A 16,669-nucleotide genomic window follows, 5' to 3' on the forward strand; every position below is an offset into this window, starting at 1 on the left:
ATATGTCAATGTTTGCTTCCCTAAACTGAATCGTATTTCTGGATAGAGCTCGCTCTAGGAGCTGTTCATTATGAATCAATTGTGGTGGACACAATATGTTGTGGTAAGAAGATCAGCCATGGCAGGTCAGGGAACTCAATTGGAGCCTTCTTGTACCAGAGTCTGCTGTTCATACTGATAAACAGGCCTGTACATGTTCCTGTCAGTAGAGGTGGACATTGAGTGGAACTACTCGAGCCAACTCATTTTTGTTAACTAGTGGATCCCTGTTCCTGCAGGCTCAACTAAGCTCGTTCAGAAACCTACATATGCTGTATATTTTTCACAATTATCTCTTTTTGTGCGTCGAACATGTTCTTCGTTTGCCTTTGTCCTTGTAAGGGTAGGTCGGTTGAGTTGAGTCTATCTGCTCTCAAGACGACCCAACTCGATAAGAATCTGCCCTGAACACCCGTATCTATGGGAGCGTCACATCCGTAGAACACTGCGTCGCAAAGAACTCGGTGTTCTTGTTACCTGACGTCCCATATCATTGAACGGTTTCATCTTGAAAAACAGGGGAATATAATGCAAAGAACAAGAAATTTTGGTCTTAAATTCTGGAGACGAATGCGCGAAGAGAATCAGAGGAAAAGCTTGGGAAAGAAGAACTAAAAATAGATTCAACTAAAGGAAATGACAAAATAAGAAACAACAGAAGGCAAATTGGACAGGCTAAGTATCCAAACCAAACATGGCGGTCTAGCGTACGTTTAAACCTTTAAAGGGACCAAGCGGCCTGCACATTTAAGGTCGGCTGCTTTTTTCCTCTTGTATTCTCTCCCCAAACTCTGTCACTACTTGCCAAGGGAATACCAACAAAGGAATTGTGGGAAAAGTAAGGAAGATCGACCACGGAAAAGGAAGAAATAGCCTAAAGGAAAATATTCTTAAACTTCAATAGATCTCTTCGACGCTGCAGACACGTGTCATACAGCACTCCTGAAACCAAATCTTTCTCATTTGTAATCAAAAACCTTTTTTCTCATTTCCCTCCATTAGAAAAGGAAAATTTTCTCTTCATACCTATTTGGTAGTACTCTTTATGCCCCTCTGTAATTCATTTTTGTAAATAACCTTCATTTGAAAAACTTCATTTTGTAATAGATGAATTTTATAGTTTCTGTACCTTTTTTAATGCTGATCTTTTATATTTTTTTTAGTAGAAAAAGTTGGTATTGCTGCTTTTTACTTATGGCGGATACTTTAAATAGGTGATCACATGATAGTGTTAAAAGTAGGTATTCAGTAGATAATTGTCAGCAGGAGTACCAAATAAAAAAATATCGGGGGTCTCAAGCTTATGTTTGGGACTATGTAGGAAACAAGTATGATGTTGAATGAAATGTTACATTTCCTTTGAGGGTAAGGAATGAATAATTACGTGGCAAGTTGATGTCTATCGTCTGTGAGTGGATAGGTTGGACAAGGAAGAAAAAGGCTTGAGCAAAGTCGAAAGAGAAATGCTCTTTTCCACTAACATTCTCTTGGTTGGCAGACCTTTTGAGTACGATGCAGTGCATTGGTCCCTCCACCATGGCCCCCTTCCCCCTACCCGTCTGCATATATATAAAGATGCCTGCACATTCGTTCAGCTCATCATCTTTGCTTTGCTCTATCTTGTTCGTTCCCCTAGTTCCTTAGTGTTGTTTCGCGAAGAACAATGGCGCCTAATGCTATCTCGGTGAATATCTCCTTCTCTTGCACGCACATATGCATGCACATACACGCACAATATTTAGTTTTAGATATGAATTTGCATGTAAACACCCTTGTATCTTAGAAGGGCATGGACATAGCGACCTAACCCCCTCCGGCATACTGGGCTTGAGGTACTTCTTAGTGTGGTGGATCCCAACCGGCCTCCTATGAGTCATGGATCCTACCTTAAAAGAGGAGAGGAACCATGGTAACAGTGATTTAGTAGCTAACCTTCTTATAAACCCCCTTGAAGATTTTCAAGAATCATCAAAACTATTTTTCATAATGGGATGTTCCAATAGAACACAATCATGCATTCAAAACCTGTACATGTTTAATTTCCCTATCTTTTCAATCTCTTTATTGTGGTTTCACGTACAATATCTGCAGACTGTGGAGCTGCTTGTGCATATGGATTGCGACGGATGCGAGAAAAAGATAAGAAAGGCCATCTCCAAAATGAATGGTATGTACCCACTTCATCAACCCATCAATGAGATGTTGTAGATTTTGTTCATATACCATATGCACTGAAGATCGTAAAATCATTCATTCGTTTCTTTTGTCATCTCAAAATCAAAAGCACGTTATGATGAACTGAAGGTGATAATAGCCACTAACACCGTGGATATATTGTTCATTTCAAACGCGAACAAGTAGATAGTTGCATAGGCAAGGAAATATGCACCATATATACATATACAAGTCTACATGATGTTAAGAAGCTGAAAGTTTTAGATATGTTTCATGGCAGGAGTAGACAGTTTGGATATAGATTTGGGTCAGCAAAAAGTAACAGTGACTGGGTATGTAGATCAGCGGAAGGTTTTGAAAGCAGTGAGAGGCACAGGCAGGAAAGCAGAGTTCTGGCCATATCCATACGATGGGGAGTACCACCCCTTCATGTCTCACTACTTCCAAGATTCTACCTTCGCTCCGACCTACAACTATTACAGGCATGGATACAATAACATCGACTACGGATATCTCCCTCACTCTATGTCCTCCAGTTCGGTGGACAACAACGCCGCTGCTCTCTTCAGCGACGAGAACGTCCATTCTTGCTCCATCATGTGAATTCAATTCCTTCATCCAAAATTAAAGTATACCATTCAGTGTTTTAGGTATGTATATATATATATATATATATATATATATATATCGGCAAGAAGTATTTGAATACCTGATTGAATACCTGAAATATGTAAAGGTTAGTTGTTAAAGATATTGAAAATACTTCATGAACTTCATGTATAGACACTACTACTCGTGTCGCCCTTAGTCGGGATAAATATACACCAGTTCTGATTTCGCTCTCTCTCTCTCTCTCTCTCTCTCTCTCTCTCTCTCTCTCTCTCTCTACTTTTATGTGGAACAAAGGAAGAATCAGGTCGTCGCTCATTTCACTTTACAAAGGCGTTGTGCACACAACTCTATTAGGACGAGGTATGCGGTTCATTATTAATGATGTTGGTGGGTGGCTTAACCAGTCAAGAGGTGAACTGATCGTGTCTATATGCTTAAGGACTGGCAAATGTGTGCAATTGAATTTTGTGGTTGATTCAGCTCATCTGTACTTGTAATTAAGTATGTCTTCAAGGTCTCAGAAGAAGCTTAACAAGCCATGAATGAAGAAGAGTGGCTGTCTCCACCCATAGTTAAGTTTGTCAAGCATTAACATTGATCAACTTATCAATGGAAATCAATCCGTTTCAAGCATGTTTTTTTTTCCCTTCTGCAATGACATGGAGCCTTTTGAAGACCGATCACTTAGTGCAGGACCAGTCCCCTTTGAAAGGAAAACCAGAGTTTGATGGCCATATTTTGTGAGGGCGCACCATCATAAGAAAGCTTAGGATGCAAAACTGCAGAGATGTTGCAATTAGTTCATTGGCCTTGATTATTGATCAACTTAACATCATTCAAAATTCGATCGACACATGCTCTACTTATGGGACATGCTATATACACTACCGGTCTTCAACTTATAATTACATATATAAGATGACCAACACAAGCCAAATCAACTTTAAAATGTTGCATAGCTGAAGACTAAAAGTATTATTATTCTTAGTCTTCAAACCTTAACGTAATCCGACCCATTGAACTTGACCCTCGATTAGCTTGATCTGTATCTGAAACCTCAACTCGGCTGACTAGCTGAATATAAAATGAGCCAAGCTAAACATGTGAAGCTCAGTTAGCATGGCTAATTTACCAGCTCTTGCGGGTGGGTGGGTCGTGCCTGTATTAGTAGAGCTTGGGTGTGCTCCGCGGGTCAAGTGATATATTCATTTTTGGGTGTGTCTTTGACATCTCCATACATGTGAAACATGGGATGGCTCTTGAACTTGTAGGGCTTCATCTGAACTCGAAGAACACCTTGAAAATTCCGGTTCATTTGGATGAAAATTTCTAACAAAAGTGGCACATGTTCAGCCAGCATTTGGCAAGTACACTTTATCATTATATTGTATGCATTGAGACAGGTACTTAGTGATCTCATTCTCTAGCCATCTTTCACCTTCATGAGCGGCTAAAAAGATTCTCCGTGACCTCCACAAGTTAGAATGACTTTCTATGGTTATGCAGTTGCTTTTTTTGGGAAAAAGAGAAAGGATTACGTTTGAGAAGAGAACTTCCAACGGCTAAGAAAACCGAAAAGGCAGGGAAGAATCTCCAACTGGCTCATTCACCATTTTTTTTAGTCTCCGATGATGGGGAACCCTTGCTGAGGATCGGATGACTTAACTCATTTGTTGTAATTAATTCCTGCACTTTGATCCCTAAAGGGGTTAACGCAACCGATGGGGCGGGAACTAGTAGTGGCCAGTTTTTGTTTCAAACTCTTGTGCTATCAACTCTCAAAACTGCAAAAAGGCATACACTGATATGCAAGTTGAATCCACCCCAAGGCACCGAAAATAACTCTAATGGGAATAGGAAAGTCTTTGGCCTTCACTTGGGTGGTGGGAGGGATTAGCCCTCCGCTCAACCTGATTACTTCACTTTGAAGCCCTTTGCCAACATGTACCCTGTCATCTGCCAAATTTTTCTTTATACTTAATGAAATATTTACGTACTAGTATTCCATTTATTGATTGATTTAATTACTTATTTACTTTATGAGCAAGATGAGGTAAATTAGATAGACATGTACCGGTTATGCCTACAAAAACGCACCCGAATTTTTATTTCCTTCAAGTAGCTAGAAGGTCGACTTGAGTTCAACTCCTCTGGCGTCCATAGGAAAAAAGGACAATCCTCAACTCTTCTAGCCAGGTTGATAAGGATCTCATTAATGGCGACTAATCCCTTGACTCTTATCAACTAATTTCAACCAACTATTGATTGGGCCATCAGTGCATTCGTATATTCAGATAGGTGATAACTTTGATCTAGTGTAAATGGACTGGTCGCTTGTACAGAGTCGAGGCACTGCAATCCCCTCAGATGCATGCTTGTGCTTCATAAAAGAAGAGAGCGACAAGATTCCTTTCTAAAGTACGACAAGATTAGGTTGGATTACCAAGAGCACATAATTCATCTTCCTTATGGATCACCATCTCCACTTTTCATAGTGGTGGGACATGAAGAATTTTTGCTGTGTAGGCCTCCAACAAAAATAATGTATTTGGGTGTTTGAAAATGCTACGTATATAAATAAAGCAGATACAAATGACATAAATAACAGCTTCTAGTGAACATGTATCTGAATGGAATCGAAATATGCATGTAAATCTCTATTGTGGAAAATTTGCATAGTTCTTTGCCACACATATATAGTACTGGATAAAGGTCTTCGTATGACGAATTTTTGACACAAAAATGTCGTCAATTTTGAAATTGAAATTAACCCATCATAAATTCTATGGCCTATGGCCTCTTCTTTACTTTCTTTCTCTGTCACTTCACCTTGTAAAATATGTCAATAATATTCTCTGATGGTGAGTGAGTGACATTTTATAATGCATCCTTAACTCAAAAATGAAGAAATGTTATTCAATAGTTGGCTTGTTAGTGCAATAAATTGAGTCTGTCCCATTTGAGACCAGCAAGCGCCCGGGACGTAGTGAGATTCGAATTCTAGCTCTGTGGAGCAAAGCCTGAACCTGCTGCTTAATGATTTTCAAACCAATAGGCAATTCACCTAATTGGTCCTAAAGATAAACCTGACCCGATATTTGCAGGTGGCTGGATGAAGCTAGACCAAGTCAAACTCTGTCTACTCCAATAAGACTATATAGTTGATTGGTTAGGTGCAAATCTTATTTATGGGGCACAAAAGGCTCGAAAATTGTGAAAATTTTATTAATTGTTTTTAGTGTTTTGCATGCTTCCCATTCTTGCTGCTCATTTTGTAGTTGGATGCTGCCAAGCATTTTATCCTGAACTAGAGGATTTAAACAAGCAAGATATAGTTGGTTTTCGGCTTTACTGCTTGCGCAGAATTTGCAGAAAGGTTATTTGAGACCAAATCTTCTACATCTTTGATGAACCTGTTAAATTCTGCACCTGAATATAGCTGCTATTTCATGTAGTTCAAGTAGAACTACCACCATCTTTAGAACAGCCATAATTCAATTAGCATCAGGTGTGACTGGCTTGGGCAACTGCGATGCGTTTTATCTTTGTTGCCATTTTTTTCTTTTCTTACAGCAGTAATTAATATGGTCGTGTTAACTTCTATGGCTTTCTTTTTCTTTCTTTCCCTTTTTGCTCTCCGGCTCTTTCCGATAGCTGAGTTGAAGGGAGTATCTTCGTTGGTATATCTCACACCACTTCGGTCAGGGATATTAAACTCTTGTTAAAATAAACAACATGGGAACACATTAGAACGTTTAGAAACACTAATTTAACACAAAACAAGACTTAATTGAAGTTGTTTTGATGACAAAATATAGATTTTTCCACTAGTAATATTTTGGTGTTATAAAAGTAGCTGTTCATTTTTCCATAAAAATATTGAAACAGAAAAATGTCATTTGTTGAGCATGAGTTCCTGTATATAGGTTCCATTAAGGAAATAAGTAGGTCTTTGTAATACAATTCCAAAAGCAAGACTTACTACTGAGGGTGCTAGATTGCATCTTCCACTAAACACTACATATTTAATCTCCACAGAGAAATGAAAACCACAAAAGCAACGATTAAGTAATACAGAAAAGGGTCCCTTTTTTTGTAGTGATATAGTTGCATCAAGCGATGATTAATTGTATAGAATCCATATGTAGAACATAAACTCCTTGTTTTTCCAATTTTATAAATAATTAGGCAACATTTCTATCAGTTCACCATCCAAATTATCCTCAGATCCGAGCAAAATCAACTTGAATTTTCAAACTTCATTTATTAACAAGTGGCACTATCAAGGCTAACTTCCTTATTGTGGCCCAAGAGATGCCACATTGACTGCCGTCGCAGCATTCAACATCTTTTGCCATCCACTATATTTTTAGCACTATTTCTCGCTCCTACTAAAAATACAAGTAGGAGAGAGACACAGAGAGAGAAGACACAGAGAGAGAAGAAGAAGAAGAAAAAGAAGAAGATGAAGAAGAGGGGGGGACAAAAACCCATCCACTTGACTCCTAATTTCAAGATTAACACTACTCCTCAATACTATGGGGATAGCACTTTGCATGAACCAAATTGAGGACGTTGCTACAACACGCCACCCAACCCGATCGGTAGCTTTGTTGACGAATAATCTATACCTACGAAGCCCCTTAATTTTTGAAAGAGAAAATCATTTTTTATGGGGCATTTTCTATGGCTTTTCTCATTTTTTCTGTTTTAACAGAACTGCTCGACTTTTTTATTCCTGAAATGTATGTTTAACCCACCTTATACAGGAAGTATCATATTTTGGGGGACAAAAAGTCGAACCGTTCTGTTAGAACAGAAAAATGAGAAAAGCCATGTAAAATGCCTCATAAAAAATGATTTTCTTTGTCAGAAATTAAGTGGCTTCTTAGGAGTAGACTATTCGACGACAATAAATAATGATCTGCCAAAGTGTATTAAGTGTATGTCTCCTCTCACTTACTTACCTTTTTCTGTATGAGCTAGAAACAGTGCACGAACTCTTATATATGCATGCATCTCTATTGAGCCTAAATATGACGAGTTAAAAGGAAACGAGACACGAGTTGAGTGAGTCAAGGCCGAGCCTGTTCTATAGAGCTTGCTCGAGCTTTAGATTCTAAATCGAGTCAAATTCAAGCTGGCTCCTCTCATTCTCGACTTGACTCGTGTGCAGCCCATAATGCAATAGCGGTGGTCAACAACAAAACTGGCCTACCATCACACCGTTGAACGAACCGGAAACTGGAAAGTCCCGCTTGGTTAAGCTGTGCAGGGATGGTTAGGCTCTTCATCAACTTCCTTATAAAAATGAGTGGCCAATTGTTTCCTGGTATGTTAAGAACAATAGGGATCGCTTCCTCTGCAGATCCAGCAGATAAAATAAAGATCATTATAAATATAAACGCCCTTTGCACTGAAAGTGGCGATATGTTTGTTTCTTTCTTCTTTGATCGTATAATGCGAAAAGGGGTTGCAGGTTTGTATTCTTCAAAAGAAATGAGCTTCAACTGCACAAAGTCTTTTGCATGAAATACCACTGTTGCTAAGAAGTAAGAACACCGTATTGCATGAAATACCACTGTTGCTAAGTAGTGATATGTAGTTCTTATGCTTTAGAAGCTATACATATACCAGTCACCTTCTACAACTGAATTTTTCAGCTTTTGGCTTTGTGTCTCATTCTCTGGTCGACTCTGTCTTCATTTCTTTTCCTCTTGTATCCCCTCTACAACTGTCAACTTTGTAAATTTTTCACCTTTAACATTGGTAGATTATGAGTATGGAGGGGCGACATAAACAGTTCTTTTAGGAAACTCACTTCTTATATCGCTTCTCCATATGCTTATACTGTATCAATCTTAAAGGTTGGGAAATATACAAAATTGACAGCGACAAAGAGTGGACCGGAGAATGATGCACAAAGCGAAAGGTGAAAAAAATCGGGGTAAAATGTGACTGGTATATAAATATATATATATATATATATATATTATATATAAAGAGTTGTTTAGGAATCAATCTTCTTAATTGCTTGTTGAGGATTTGATTTACATAAATTTTCAGTGCTTTAGGTAGAAACATAATGCTGCTGTTACCTTTCATAACCCTTCCTGTGGTTAGCGCCTTCTTTGAGTTGCTGGAGCCGTCAACTGCCTTCTTTTGTTGGATCCTTCTTCAATCTCCTCAGATCTAGTCAAAGATTTTCCAATGGTTTCGTCAACAGGAACCAAATACTTTCTCTTGTGCGAAAATGAGACATTAATATTCCGATTCAATGTTCATATTAAAGGGATATCTTTCCCCCAATACCAACTAATGCAAGTATACAATTTCATTTTGTAAAGTACGAAGTCATCTATGCAAGGTTAGAAGCACACCCAACTTTGTCTCAACCTGAGGCTCGGCAAAATGGGCTAGAACTGGCCCGATGCCTTTGCCGGCAGCCTGAACCCCTTCCTACAACTAATCGCCCATAACTAAAGGCAAGCCAATATGGGATTGTAGAGTTCGTACTCTAGCTGCAGTGTCGCCTCATCTATATTTTTACGTTCCAAGACAGATAAAATAGTTTGTGAAGAGACTTTCAGGATAAGGATGGAAAACAAATTGTCAGTCACCTTAATGGGTTGCGATCCGTCCAACTTTTCATCTGTGTGGATATTGACAACTCAAATAAGCACCTTACACATCCCCTACTCATATTACATATATGGTTTCAGTTTTTCTTTTGCATCAACCTATCCCATTTCTGCACATCATCACCTTACCTGACTTTCGCATAAACCACACTCTACATGCGAAGATCTGCCACCGGATTTTGTTTCTCGCTTCTTCTCTACTGCTTGTTTGTGTTTTTTGATATTTTATTGTTTGTGTTCTCGCTCTCTATCTCTCTCTCTCTCTCACTCAGAAAAAAAGATAAGTTAAAAAATCGAGTGTAATACTTAAAAGACAGTTCTCTCATAGTGGTGTTCCATGTGCCTCGAATTATTAACGTACTACCTCTAAAAAATATGATTCCATTCGAATATCTAATACCTGCCTATCCCAACTCTATATAGCGGAGTTCTCCTTCTACAAGAAGAAAGACTTTGCCCTCAGATTCGCCACCATTCCCAATGGGAGAGCTAGAGCCAGGTCGGGCCAGACCAACTGAGGACCAAGCCCAACCATCATGGATTAAGCTCAAGCCCAGCTCAGTCTAATTTAAATAAAAAATTAAAATATTTATGTCATATATATAAATATGTAACATATATTAATAAAATATATTATATTGAGCCAAGGGAGACCTAGCCCAACCCAATGTCGGCCAGAAAAAGAGCGGCCGATTCATTGTCAGGCCAACGCCAGCTGAAACCCATTTTTACGGCTTAGGCTGGGGCTTAGTGCTCAACCTTAAGTTTGACTTCTTCTCGTTGCTTCGTTTGACATTTATTTTTGTGTTTAACTTCGTGGGAATCGACCCAACTTTTCCTGTCTTTAGCTGGTAATTGATTTCCTATTGCGATCCCGCGGATCTTTGATAATTCTAGAAAATTACTCTGTTGAAAAGTGATTAGCAGGGAGAAAAGGGTCACCCTCTGCTTCTATATATGGTGAGCTTGGACGAACAATCTTTGTCAAAGAAGAATCTTACTTTCCCAATCTCTTAAATCATAACTACAGTACAAAGCAAGTCATGTCTTAAGAAAGAGTTTACTTATTATTAAAGAAAAGCCACATAACTTAATTTCGTTACAAGAAAAACCATCATTTATTCTTCCTCTTCTTCTTTCCCTTCTTGATGTGTAGAAACTTTCAGACCAACGAAGCAAGTCCAAGTCGCCATGCTTTTCGGGAATACCACCATAAAAAAATAATGCAAGAAAAAACAGAAAACATTAAAGCAAAAGAGGTGGCGGTGTTAGTGGGTGATGTGTAGGGCTCAAAGCAGGGCATATGCTTCAAAGTCAAACTTCCAAAGGCCCAAGAACAGATAAGTGTGGAGTCGGTGGCTTGCGTGGTGGGGATGCAAGTGCTGCTGCTTTCTTCAAGTTTTATTACTTAAAAAGAAAGAAGCTGAGTGAGACGGAGTTTACATCGAACTGTACTTGTTGAATAAGAAACTTGGTGTTGGTGGAAGCAAACTCTGCCAGCAGAAAGCGACTACAGTTCCCGAGTCGACCTTCTTAAGCTCCAGGTTAATTTGAAAGCCCATCTCTCTTTCTTTCTTTCTTTCTTTCTGAGTGCAGTTTCCTCGTGTTGCCAAATGAGTGGAGGTCAAGCTCGGCACCAATCAACGTGGCCGTCTTTTATGGCATCCGTGCAGTGCCGGCCGGCCTCTAGCCGGCTGAATCTGCAGACATTTTTTCATGGAAATCTTCTTCCCCCCCACACAGACACTCTCCCTCTCTCGCTTGCATGCCACGGCTCTTTGTGGGGAGTACGTCGACGTGAATGCCGAAAAGGGGAGTTAATATTTAAATCAAGATCATGGCCCGGAAATTAAGACCCTTAAGTTCTTGCTGATCTTTTACCATACCTTGTTGTCTGAATGACTTTATTGGCATTACTCAAATCACTTCTCTCTGTCGCTTGCTTTTGGAACCGGGAAATGTCTGGAGGGCCCATATCAAAAGATTAATGGAGAAATGAACCAGAAAAGACTGAGAGTACGTGCAGAGGAAAACCCTATGTTGAACCTGGTGAGAAAAAACACCCGATGTCTGTGTATGTATTTATATCTGGAGGACCAACGTCAGATTAATTCAGTTATCTCTCGGCTGCCATCTTCTATTCTTGAAAAATTTACAAAATAATCAACAAACTTTTGAGGCACTTACAAAGGACAAAACTTACACATGTCCATTTGAATCCATAAGACAATTTACAAAAAGATAAATGCTTGAGGAATGAATACATTAAAATAATACTTTAAAAGCTATCTAATGTTAATAAAAAAACCTCTCTCTCTCTCTAGATTATTTCCAACATGAAAGAAGAACTCTAGATAAAAGGGGTCACTCTCCCAGACGTCAACATCTGGGTTGGTGCCTGAACTCGATCACATGTCCCTGTCCTCTGTTAGCTGCCAATCCTCGCGTAGTGCGATCCAGCACCATCGACTCTGTCTCTCTCTCTCTCTCTCTCTCTCTCTTCTTTAACTTTGTACGACTCTTAACCAAAGACCATTCATTTTTTCTCTATTATTATTATTATATTATTATATTTTATTATTATTGTCATTATGTTCTATTAAGCTGTCCCAAACATGAAGAAATTAATGGTATTAAAACTTGGCTTGTTCTTGGAATGAATTGAGCAATGTCCCACTTGAGATCAACGAACGCTTGTGATGTAGTGAGATTTGAATGCTAACACTGTGGAGCCTGAGCATGAACCGGCTGCTTAATAACTCTCCAATTTGGAGAATGATTTTTTTCCCTTGAGAACCACACGTTTCTGATGCATAAAGTGTGTGGGATAAAATATGACATGCATGGAAGTTTGGTTGCTGCTTTTGGCAGCAAAACCACACTTTTATGCAAACAATGGAATTCGGTGCCTCATGTGCCCCAAGAGCATAGATTTGGTGTGTGCATGATTGACTACGTACTGTATAAATACCATATAGCACAAAATTGTAAAGTCCCGTTCAACTTTTTGAACCATTTACAAGCCACTGTGCAACTTAACGCAACCACTCAACCCAACTCTCAAACACCGTAGAGAGGGTAGCACCTGCTTTGACAAAGGTTAAAAGCATAATAAAACATAATGACATACCACCAGGTTTAGAGAAATGAAAGCATACGAGAGAGAGAGAGAGAGAGCCGATAAAATGAAAATGTATATCAAAATTGAGGGACAAGACGTCCCCTAGATACAAAAATTGAGGACAAGAAGTCCCCTAGTTACAGTAACAAACCGCAAGACAAGCAAAAGAGGAAGTATGAATACAACGTACAGAAAAACAAAAAAATGGGTAGAAAAAGAGTGGAAGGACGGACCGACATCATCTCCTAGTCGCAGAAAGATGACGACGTCGCAGCTGAATGGCAAAATGAACATCTCCCTGCACAAGTCGAGCCACAGATTCCGGTAAAGAGAAGGTGCCCCTGAAGACCCTGTTGTTGCGCTCCTCCCAAATGCGCCACCAAGCTGAAATGAGCCACAACCTCCAAAAGAGATGTTAATAGGTCAGATTCGAACTAAATATACTCTTAACTATATCTTTTTTATCGGATATACATATGCCTGCATTCGAACTGAATATGAATGAAGAAAAGTCATATCTAAGTCCAAATCTCATGTTTAATTTTACAATCCAAATCTGATTCGAATTCATATCAAAATCCGAATCTGAATTTTGAATTGCATCTAACTCATTTTCAAAATATAAGAGCATTGGACATAGGATATTTATTTAAAACCAATTCCAGTCTAAATTTGAATCCAAATCCTGATTGAATATTATGTATATTTGAATCCGATTTAATTATGAATTTGATCCGACATTAAGTTTTTATTTTTTTCATATCCAACTTCTTAGGAACAGTTCAGTCAAATATACCATTCAACTTGGATATATTGACATCCCTAATTGAATCCTTTCAATTGTTACTTTTATTCTAAGGATGGTTTTGAAATTCCTAGATAAGTTGATTCGCACATAAACTTCCAGTACTTGTATGACTGGATTTATTTATATGAAAAAAAGTACGGAGTTAGAATAAATTTTACAATTTCTTTGTTTATAAATGTTCATGTGCAGTTAAACCTTGAATGATGAGAAAGAGTGAGGGTGTGATCATGGAGCCAACATTATTCTCTGTCATCGTCAGGGCGAATGATTTGTCACCGATATCGCATCACATGCATTTATTTCATTCCTTCGGCAAAAACTATCGCCTTTTTGCATCCGTCGAAATAATAAAATCGAAGCATTTGTCTCCAAGCTCGGAATGCCATTATTCGCCCATGGCCGATCTTCATCAGCTTTTTTATAACATGAGTTCCCAATTATTCCTGATCTGTTCAGAACAATATGGATCCCTTCCTCTGCAGATTCAGCAGATACCCAAAAAAAAAAAAAACATTATATAAAAAGCCTTTTGCACCGAAAGCGGTGATACGTTTGTTTCTTTCTTCTTTGATATTAGTATATAAAGATATACCAACTGACATATACGAACAGCGGTTTCAGATTCTTCTTTTTTAAAAGGAAATGAGAAATGAGCTTCAACTGTTCAGAGTCCATTGCATAATTGAGTTTCTAACGGCCCTGGATCGTTTTTAAATACACTATCATTGTCTTTCGCATTTGATTTGATGATCAACAGAATAAAATTCAGAAAGGCTTCTGCTTTATCAAAATCTTCGAAAATGGGATCTAACCTCGGGATGATACTAACAGAAGATCATAGCTACTACTGATTTCTTTCCACCATCAGAACTGCATATGATCTTCATATTGGAGGTGATTAGAACTGCATATGAACTGTGCAAACTGCATTGAATAGTTCAAGAAGGGTACAACCTCCTGACTCTAGGCATATACGCGTCAGTGGCGGATGTGGCCCATTTTTGCATAATTTGCTTTATTTATATGTAAAAACTTCATTATGTTTCAGTTAAATTTTACAAATGAGTGCCCCTTAACATATGAACTTTAAACTTAGAATGCCCCCTTGCCAAAAATTTCTGAATCCACCACTGATGCTTGTAAGCATATGCTTAACAACAGAATTACTATTTGGAGAACAAATATCACAGCTTCAGTTAGGCTAAGAAATTGTCTTGTTGCACTTTGTGGAGGTTTTGAACAGGTTTAAATGTCATTTGCCAAACATATATGGATTTTACAACCGAAGTCTGGATTTTACAAACTTAATCATATCTCTGAGGTTACTGTGATTACTTTAGAAAAAATGTCATTTGCCAAACATATATGGCTGTAATGCTTTAGTACTATCTATGTAGCAGTCACATTTTACACGACTGTTTTTCCTTTCGGTACACTCCATGACTGTTTTACTGGTTGGACCTAGCTTGCAATGTTATATTACTTTCTTTCTCCCTTTCTGACCTTAAAGTTGGTGGAACGTAAGATCGAGAAGCGACACTAGAAGTAACTTCTAAAATATATATATATATATATATATATATATATATATATATATATAGATAGATAGATATATATATATATATTGTGTGGAAAGACGTAGGTATGAAAGCCTCTATATATTAGATTTGTAGGGTAAGTTCTAAATATAGATGGGATGAGATGGTATAGAATAAATTGCAAATATGAAAGATTATTTTTCTAAAGAGATCAAAGTACCGCTTTGATGAGAAAAGTTGGGGAAGGGTAAGGGTGGGTATCGGGTCGGGCCGAGCTGGCCAGCCCAGCCCAGCCCGGCCCGGCCCGGGTCAAATTCCGGGCCCAGCCCGGCCCGGCCCATTTTAATTAAAAAATAATTTTAAATTATAAAATAATATTTTTAAATATAAAAAATATTTATTAAGAATAAAAATATATTATTAAACCAAAAAAATTAAAAAATATATATATATTTTTTTTAATTACCGGACCTAACGGGCTGGGCCGGTAATTATAGGTATTTTGAAGCCGTATTGGCTTGTATATTTAAAATTTAATCTTTTTATAATCAATGACCTACATTATTCCATCATTTATATCATATGAGGGTATATATATATATATATATACGCATACACATTAGAGTTATAATCAATGACCTACATTATTCCATCATTTATATCATATGAGGGTATATATATATATATATACACGCATACACATTAGAGGCAAAAAATTCTCCTGCCATCAAGTTGCTCCAGCCTCACACATGCAGCCCTTGCATTTAGCTATGTTTGTGAGAAGCCAAATGATATGGATGGCTGGCAGTGCTTTTATGTATATGACCCTAGCTATTTAGAACCACTCAACCATCTAATCATGGTCGTCTATCTAAAGCAATTAGATGGTTGATAGAAAAATAAAGAACAAATGATGTAAAGTAATGCTAGATGACAAAAAAATACACATCATTTTTTCTCTTAATTGTCCATTATATTAAATCATATGACCTTAATGAGATGACTGAGTGACTTTGATTAGAGTCACCATTCAAGTTTCCTCTCTCTCTCTCTCTCTCCATATATATATATATATATATATATATATGGAGTGAGAGGATTTTAAAACACTAAGGTATTCAAAAATATGCATTTGTTGGTATATGGCCATTTTTGAAACATTGATGGAGCTAGAAAGTGCAACCTTCAAGTTTTCATTTTGGATCCTGCCATCATGGGAGTGGTTAGTGCTTCATGGCTTTGGGGGAAAAACCAACTTTCCGTCGCAAATGGCGGTAGCCATCGTTACTCATTTTTTTACCAAGCAAAAGGTTAAAGCAAAAGTCCTCAACCATAACATTGCAGTAAATTAAGGCAGGCAAAGCCTTAATGTTTCTGAAGATAAAAATTTAATTATAATATCACCCATCTCGAGAAACTTTATGTCATAGAGTGCAAGTCTGCTTTGTAATGTGTACTTTTAATCCATTTCAAAAGTAACGCACTGGTCATTCTTACTATAAGGCTTCTTGATTTCAGCAACTTGTAATGGTCTTACTTTATTTGTCATTTAAGCATTTGCTACTAAAGATTATCCTTTTCTCGAACTGAAAACATCTCTACCATTCTCAATAATTCAATTTAATCCCAAAGGTTTGCCTCTTTTGCATAAAGATGGAACCTTAGACTATGTTTCTTTTAACTTTAGGAACATGAATTGTATTTCAGAAAACTTATATCACACCCTTATCATTTA

At 37.9% G+C, this 16,669-nt stretch overlaps 1 protein-coding gene across 1 annotated transcript; it reads left to right on the top strand.

Annotated features, from left to right (window-relative positions):
* The first annotated feature begins 1,621 nt into the window (after positions 1-1,621).
* Positions 1,622-3,051, top strand: LOC116262954 (heavy metal-associated isoprenylated plant protein 45-like). The gene is made up of 3 exons (XM_031642502.2): positions 1,622-1,723; positions 2,131-2,206; positions 2,495-3,051. The coding sequence occupies exons 1-3, from the start codon at positions 1,703-1,705 to the stop codon at positions 2,815-2,817; spliced, it is 420 nt and encodes a 139-aa protein (XP_031498362.1). The 5' UTR covers positions 1,622-1,702; the 3' UTR covers positions 2,818-3,051.
* Positions 3,052-16,669: the final 13,618 nt, after the last annotated feature.

Source organism: Nymphaea colorata, chromosome 10 (assembly GCF_008831285.2).
Source record: "Nymphaea colorata isolate Beijing-Zhang1983 chromosome 10, ASM883128v2, whole genome shotgun sequence".
Taxonomy (NCBI): Eukaryota; Viridiplantae; Streptophyta; class Magnoliopsida; order Nymphaeales; family Nymphaeaceae; genus Nymphaea; species Nymphaea colorata.

Coding starts and splice junctions, on each gene's coding strand:
- LOC116262954 (XM_031642502.2), top strand. CDS start 1,703: ATGGCGCCTAATGCTATCTCG. Junction 1,724..2,130: donor TGGCGCCTAATGCTATCTCG/GTGAATATCTCC, acceptor CAATATCTGCAG/ACTGTGGAGCTGCTTGTGCA. Junction 2,207..2,494: donor GGCCATCTCCAAAATGAATG/GTATGTACCCAC, acceptor GTTTCATGGCAG/GAGTAGACAGTTTGGATATA.